The 7,762-nt window shown below is 51.7% G+C and overlaps 1 protein-coding gene across 2 annotated transcripts; it reads left to right on the top strand.

The window, feature by feature from the left end:
* Positions 643 to 7,532, top strand: ULBP3 (UL16 binding protein 3). 2 transcript variants are annotated; one of them, XM_018053344.1, is made up of 5 exons: positions 643 to 822; positions 4,614 to 4,877; positions 5,223 to 5,387; positions 6,335 to 6,467; positions 7,302 to 7,532. In XM_018053344.1, exons 1-4 carry the CDS (start codon positions 741 to 743, stop codon positions 6,448 to 6,450), a joined length of 627 nt encoding a protein of 208 aa, XP_017908833.1. In that variant the 5' UTR covers positions 643 to 740; the 3' UTR covers positions 6,451 to 6,467; positions 7,302 to 7,532. The 2 variants fall into 2 exon arrangements, with proteins under 2 accessions (XP_017908833.1, XP_017908832.1); XM_018053343.1 differs by having other exon boundaries at positions 645 to 822; positions 5,112 to 5,387.

Genomic DNA, 7,762 nt, shown 5'->3' with positions numbered 1-7,762 from the left:
ACCTTTCAGGATTTGAAAGCGCTCAACTGGAATTCCATCACCTCCACTAGATTTGTTCGTAGAGATACTTTCCAAGGCCCACTTGACATCACATTCCAGGCTGTCTGGCTCTAGGTGAGTGATCACAGCATCGTGATTATCTTGGTCATGAAGGTCTTTTTGTACAGTTCTTCTGTGTATTCTTGCCACCTCTTCTTAATATCTTCTGCTTCTGTTAGGTCCATACCATTTCTGGCCTTTATTGAGCCCATCTTCGCATGAAATGTTCCCTTGGTATCTCTAATTTTCTGGAAGAGATCTCTAGTCTTTCCCATTCTGTTGTTTTCCTCTATGTGTTTGCATTGATCGCTGAGGAAGGCTTTCTAATCTCTTCTTCCTATTCTTTGGAACTCTGCTTTCAGATGCTTATATCTTTCCTTTTCTTTTTTGCTTTTCGCTTCTCTTTTTTTCACAGCTATTTGTAAGGCCTTCCCATGCTATCTGACTGCAAAGATTCTAGCTATGAGCCCATGGTTCTAGAGGGAAGGGGTGGGGCACAGCAACTGGCAATCAGGAGCCAGTGAGTCTTTCAGGATAAGCCTGGCCAAGCTGGTTCGACCCAGCACAAGGGACGGGCCCCAGAGGGGTGTGGCTGGAAAGGAGTAGGCAGAAAAGAAAGCAGCCAGAGCCAGCTAGGTCTCAGATAATCCTCACTTCCGACAGGCAACCTCGCATTCCTGTGGAACTGGGATGAGGTGACAATGGCCTGGATCGGGGGTTCCAAGCCCCATCTTTGCTTTCTGCCTCTACTTCTGTTTTACCCCTTCAGCGCGAAGCCAGGCGGTGAGTTTCCGGATAAACCGTCTGGGCTGTGGGTGGAGGGGCTGGAGGGAATGACTTAACCCGGGAAGGGGATGGGGGTATACGAGGGGGTTAGGGAAATTTTGTGCTGTGTGACCCCCGCCCTCCTCTGTCCCTTCCCCTGGCCCTTTTGCACCTGGGGTTGGGGGCTTCCCCGGGCTGGTTACCCACCCTCTGGGCCAGAAAAGAGGTGACTTTGGTGAAATAGTGGTGCCGGGAGTTTCCGAGGAGAAGTTGGTAGAAAAGGTGGCGAGAAAGCAGCAGGAAATGCTGCCCTCAAGACCTCGGCCTGCCCTTGCCAAGTGGGAGCCCTGAAGCCAGGGGGTTTGGGACAGGTGGCCGTCCCAGGAGAAGAGACCCAGATATCTCCTTGAAAAGCACGCCCTCCGCCCACCCCATCTGCTCACACAAACCCTTCAGATCCGTGCCGCTCTCTGTCCTTGAAAGACCAGCGCTGTGTGATAAATTTCACCTGCAGAACGCACGGGGCTGCAGAGAAGGCACAGCCGAGCTTGAGAGCGCGGAAGTGGCGGCCGCGCTCAGGTCTGTGAAGGGCTGGGGCTGGCTGCCACGTGCTAGGACGAGATGAGCTGGGCGGCGGCCGAAGCTCGGGTCTTTGAAGGGCTCAGGGCGGCGGTGGCGATGGCCCGCGGCCCAGATTCTCCTGGGCGGCGGAGGCGCGGTCCTGAGCGGGACGAATCTGCTGGACCTTCTCCCGGGGCCGCGCATCCTGCGGGCTGCCGCTGCCGCCAGTGCTGCTCTTGCTGGCTCTGCTGCGCTCGCGCCAGCCCCGCGACGCCCCGCACCCCGTCCCCCGCCCCTCCAGCTCCCCGCGCCCTGCCACCAGCAGTTGGGGTCGGTGGAGGTGGTGGGGGGAAGGGGCAGGGGGAGGGAGGTCAGCGCGACCCTCTACCTGAGCGAGAACCGGGTGTGTTGGCTCTTGGGTCTTGATGCATAACTTCATTGTGTGAGAAATGGCCTTATTCCGGTCAAGAATCTGCCCGCGATGCAGGAGGCCCAGGTTTGATTCCTGAGTTGGGAGGATCCCCTGGAGAAGGGAATGGCAACCTACTCCAGTCTTCTTGCCTGGAGAATCCCATAGACAGAGGAGCCGGGCGGGCTACAGTCCATGGGGTCGCAGAGGCAGACAGGACTGAGCAACTAACACTAATCCTTTCAGCAGTTAATACCCAGCGACAAATTCCCTGCCCTTCACTTGGCTTGCAAAGTCAGAGTTCGAACATAAAGCAGGTTTCCAAGTAAACAATTTCGTGGGAATTCCTTCTTCAGCGTTTCTACTTGGGGGCAGTGGCCACGCCTTGTGTCAGTGTTTTGGACTGTTTTCCTGTTCTGGCAAAGTAGATTCTGAGGTTATAAGAATCTTCTAATCTTCCATTGCAGCTCCACTTGACAGTAGTCTTCAAAAAGCTTTACAGTCTTAATGTTGAAACGACAAAAAATATGCCACAAAAAATTTGAAGAAGTAAAAACTTCAGTTTGTACAGAATCACTAGCAGAACTATTTATGATCCTGTTCCAGTAGTTCCCAAGGGCTGTCTCAGACATGTTGCAGATGACTCAGTATCTGAGAGGTGGCACACCCAACAGCGCAACTCCCATCTCCAGTTATTTTACCCCTGGGTTAGAGGAGTGGGAGTTGAAAAATGTCACTTTTTGGAGACAAAAGCTAAGGTGAAGGATATTGAGATATCCAGGGAGATCAGTATTTATCAGTTTACTCGCTCAGTCGTGTCCAACTCTTTGCGACCCCATGAACCCCAGCATGCCAGGCCTCCCTGTCCATCACCAACTCCCAGAGTCCACCCAAACCCATATCCATTGAGGCAGTGATGCATCCAGCCATCTCATCCTCTGTCATCCCCTTCTCTTCCCACCTTCAATCTTTCCCAACATCAGGGTCTTTTCAAATGAGTCAGCTCTTTGCATCAGGTGGCCAAAGGATTGGAGTTTCAGCTTCAACATCAGTCTTTCCAACGAACACCCAGGACTGATCGCCTTTAGGATGGACTGGTTGGATCTCCTTCCAGTCCAAGGGACTCTCAAGAGTCTTCTCCAACACCACAGTTCAAAAGCATCAATACTTCTGCACTCAGCTTTCTTTATAGTCCAGCTCTCACATCCATACATGACCACTGGAAAAATCATAGCCGTGACTAGATGATGGACCTTTGTTGACAAAGTAATGTCTCTGCTTTTGAATATGCTATCTAGGTTGGTCATAACTTTCCTTCCAAGGAGTAAGCGTCTTTTAATTTCATGGCTGCAGTCATCATCTGCAGTGATTTTGGAGCCCAGAAAAATAAAGTCAGCCACTGTTTCCACTGTTTCTCCATCTATTTCCCATGAAGTGATGGGACCAGATGCCATGATCTTCATTTTCTGAATGTTGAGCTTTAAGCAAACTTTTTCACTCTCTTCTTTCACTTTCATCAAGAGGTTCTTTAGTTCTTCTTCACTGTCTGCCGTACGGGTGGTGTCATCTGCATATCTGAGATGATTGATATTTCTCCCAGCAATCTTGATTCCAGCTTGTGCTTCTTCCAGCCCAGCGTTTCTCATGATGTACTCTGCATAGAAGTTAAATAAGCAGGGTGACAATTTACAGCCTTGACAGACTCCTTTTCCTATTTGGAACCAGTCTATTGTTCCATGTCCAGTTCTAACTGTTGCTTCCTGACCTGCATATAGGTTTCTCAAGAGGCAGGTCAGGTGGTCTGATATTCCCATCTCTTTCAGAATTTTCCACAGTTTATTGTGATCCACACAGTCAAAGGCTTTGGTATAGTCAATAAAGCAGAAATAGATGTTTTTCTGGAACTCTCCTCCTTTTTCGATGATCCAGAGGATGTTGGCAATTTGATCTCTGGTTCCTCTGCCTTTTCTAAAACCAGCTTGAACATCTGGAAGTTGACGGTTCATGTATTGCTGAAGCCTGGCTTGGAGAATTTTGAGCATTACTTTACTTTTACTAACTGCAAAGATTGTCCATTCACGTCAGAAATCCAGGCCACGTGAAATGAGTGTGGTGTGGATCTGTGGACCCAGGGATAAGCACTGTTAGCAGGGCCTGGCACAGCTGTCCACTGACTGCCTGGAGCCCCGAGCCTTACTTCAGAAATAGGGAGGCCATGACGATACTGCAGTCCCTGTGCATAATGCTAGTAACATGCTAGGTCCAACATGAATGTGGGAGTCATTTCTGCTCCTTCAGGTTCACTTACCTGAGTCCATGGTCATGCAGCTCATTGGGAAAGAAGGAAAGGACTTCCGTGCTTCCTGTGGTGATGAAAGGGCACTCCTCACTGGAACGTGGCTTTCTTCTCCGGGGATGTGTTCTGAAAAGGGGTTCCGTTCTAGAAATGAAAGGCTCCTCAGAAGCAGCCCCCACATGCTCTCCATCTCTGGCAGGACACTGGGTTTGGTTCTGAAAGTCCTCTTCCATCTAGGCTTTTCTGCAGAGCCGTCTGGCATGTATCCAGAAAGGTTGTGTGTTGGCCAATCCTGGGTACTGACCTGGTGGGCAAGGGCACATATCCAGGATGTGCAATTTCTGCCCAGCAGGGGACTTTTCCTTCTCCACAAGGAAGCGAGGGGCACTGGCTCTATGGAGTGTTGGGGATGGAGCAGGAGGGACCATGCTTGCTCTGCCAGGCCAGCCCTGCACCTTCACTCTGCTCTCACATAACTGAGGGGAGGAGGCCTATGGGCCTTTTTCTGCCAACCCTGCCCTCACCTGCCTTTTGCCTTCACAGATGCTCACTCTCTTTGCTATAACTTTACCGTCAATTCTCAGCCCAGACCTGGACAACCATGGTGTGTGGTTCAAGGCCAGGTGGATGGAAAGATTTTTCTCTCCTACGACTGTGGTCGTGCTAAGATCCAATTCACAAGTCCATTGGGGGAGGAGGTGAAAACGACAAAGGCCTGGGAAACACAGACTGAAACACTCAGAGACGTCGGGGACTTGCTCAGGGAGCAGCTGCCTGATGTTACGTCGGAGAAACACAGGGTCACAGGTGAGTTAGAAAGTCCAGGTGCAGAAGGAGCAGGCTGGGGGCTTAAACTCATTCATTGTTTTCGGGGAAAAATAAAATGGAGGATATTGGTCCTTCCCTAGTAGTCCAGTGGAAGGAGCAGGCCTTAGAAGAGAGAACAGGGCCAGATTAGCTGGGGTCAGGGGAGGTGGACCCAGGCGGGAAAAAGAATCTGTCAAGCCCAGAGGCTGAGCTCTTTGCCACGGCGGGGGGCAGACCCTCTCACCTTGCAGGGCAGGATGACGTGTCGGTGTGAAGACGATGGACACATCAGTGGATCCTGGCAGTTCGGCTTCAGTGGACAAATGTGCCTCCTCTTTGACTCAGAGAATGGACACTGGACAGTGGTTCATTCTGGAGGGAGACGGATGAGAGAGAAGTGGGAGAAGGACAGAGCTGTGAGCAACTTCTTCAAAAAGGTCTCCATGGGAGACTGTCGGGCCTGGCTTCGGGATTTCTTGGTGCGCTGGGAGGAAATGTTGACAACCACAGGTAAGTGAGACCAGAAGAAAAAAGTGGTAGTCCACTCAAAGGGACATGGACCCACACCTGTGTGTGTTTGTGTGTGTGTGTGTGTGTGTGTGTGTGTGTGTGTGTGTGAAAGTGACCTATTCAAGGTGAGTAGTTCCTGGGAGATCAATGGCCCTGGGGATGCTCTGTGATCCTCTTTCCTCTTCCATCTCCTGACATCTCTCCCTCATAGCACAGGGCTTTGAACCATTGTACATGGATTCTTGCTGACCCCTAACATGAGGGCACCACTCCGATTCTAGAGATTTCCTTCTTATTGACTCTGTCTACAACCTTTTAAAAACATCAGCTATTCTAGTTCTGGAAATCTGTTGATACCACCTCAAACATCAGCTCCTGAGAGGACTTAATCTGTTCCCATCCTTATGTCACCTCATCTCAAGCCACGCAGGTCTGAGGGGCTGTGTGGGGACCCTTGCTCACCCATTCACTGTCTGAGCTCTGTGGAGATGGGGCTCCTCCCTTCCCTCATCTCACCTCAGGACCTGTCGGAGGGGCTGCCATATGGTTGGCTCAAATGACTGCATGACACGAGACAGACTTGTGAACATAGCAGGGGAAGGACAGGGTAGGATGAATTGAGACGGTAGCAGTGACATGTATACGTACTATGATGCGGAAAATAGTTAACCGGTGGGAAGACGCTATATAACACAGGGAGCCCAGGCTGGTGCTATGTGATGACCTAGAGGGGCGGGATGGGAGCGGGAAAGAAGGTTCAGGATGGAAGGGATATATGTATCTAATTATGGCTGATTTGCATTGTCTTATAACAGAAACCAACACAGCATTGTAAAGAAATTATGCACTAATGACTCCATAGTAGGGTACCTGGGTCCGGTGGGCTGAGAAGGCATCTGCTTAGTTTAGGGGTCAGGACAAGGGCTTCACTCTCACTTTCCTTACAGCATCACCAACTGCAGCTCCCCTCAGAGTCAACTCCACGGCCACAGCCATCAAGCACATCACCTGGATCCTCCACGTACTCCTCACCAGTTTCATCATAACTGTCTTCCTGGGCTGAGTCCTTTCCAGAAGCAGGTACTGAGGGAAGAATGCAGAGGGAAGGCAGGGGCACAGGGCCTGGTGTGAGACCAGGGAAGGTGAATCCCAGCCAACCCCTGCCCCTCACTGAACCTCCTCACCCTGGAAATGAGCAGGTGAATAAGACCCCATATCACCCGAGAGCAATAATTGTAGACCCAACTCCAAGGGCCCGTTCCCACAGGAGTGGCATGAGTCAAGCAGGCAAGGCAGGAGCCCCACAGCAGAGACTGTGGGAAGGGCTGAGGCCAGGCCTGTGCTCCTGGAGCAGCAGCAGTTCTGACTCAGTGTGGCCTGTACGTCAGCAGCCTCCTAGGGACCCAGAGCCTCCATCACTGAGTGGCCCTGCCTTGAGCAGAGGTGCCTGGGGATGGTGGGCCTAAGCTGGGGTGGAGGAGATCGGGGCAGGGACTCTGGTCCTGAGAGCTGTGTGTGCTGCTGCCTCAGAGGCTGGAGGGGCACGAAGGAAGGAGGTTTCCCTGCAGCCCCCCAAGGCTGTCAGGAAGCAAGGCCCCTCCTCCGGGCACCTGCTCCCTGGTCCTTTAGGTCTCCCTCGGGGAGGATCAGGACCTGAGTAAAGGGAGCAGATTGATTCCTCACTGGCTCCAGTCCTGAGCCTGAGCAGGGGGTGTCAGGGCCTGGGGTGACTGTGATGCAGGAAGGAAGGAGGAGCTGACAAGAAGCTGCTGGGCCTGGGGTGGGCGTTGGGGTGGAGGACACAGGAGCCCCTCAGTAAGGGCGGGGCTGGAGGAGGGGCTAGGGAGGGGCCGCCCCGGGAAAGTGACAGGAGTTCCTCAGCCCCCTGGACCAAGGCCTCTTTCTTTTCTGCAGGAGGTGATGCTCCCAGGAAGCATGGCACGTGCTCTGTCTGCCTTTCTGCTGCTTTCCACTTTAGATCCAGGAGATCAGACCCCAAGAATCCTCAGTGTTTTCCGGTTACGATGACGCGGTACATGCATTGCTGCGGCCAGCACAAGCAAGAGTCGCACCTGCACAGGGAGAGAACAGAGCGTCCCCGCTAAGAAAAATAAGAGAGAGACAAAGGATGGGGTTGAGAGGATCAGACCAAAATGGCTGATGCCTTCCTTTATTGTGCTGCAGTATATATAGGATAAAGTACGTGACTTCTGACATTCACAAGATTGTATATTAATCTCCAGATACAATCACAAGACCCTTACCATTGTGTGCAGATCACAAATAGATAATCTATCTTCTATCAATAAGCTAATCTATCTTCTATGAAATGTTGCAAGACCGAGACGTCCCGGAGCCTTAAGGGTAGTAAATTC

Source organism: Capra hircus, chromosome 9, assembly GCF_001704415.2.
Source record: "Capra hircus breed San Clemente chromosome 9, ASM170441v1, whole genome shotgun sequence".
In the NCBI taxonomy this organism is placed as follows: Eukaryota; Metazoa; Chordata; class Mammalia; order Artiodactyla; family Bovidae; genus Capra; species Capra hircus.
The sequence above is the reverse complement of the archived record's forward strand: the minus strand, read 5'-3'. Positions and strand labels throughout refer to the sequence as shown.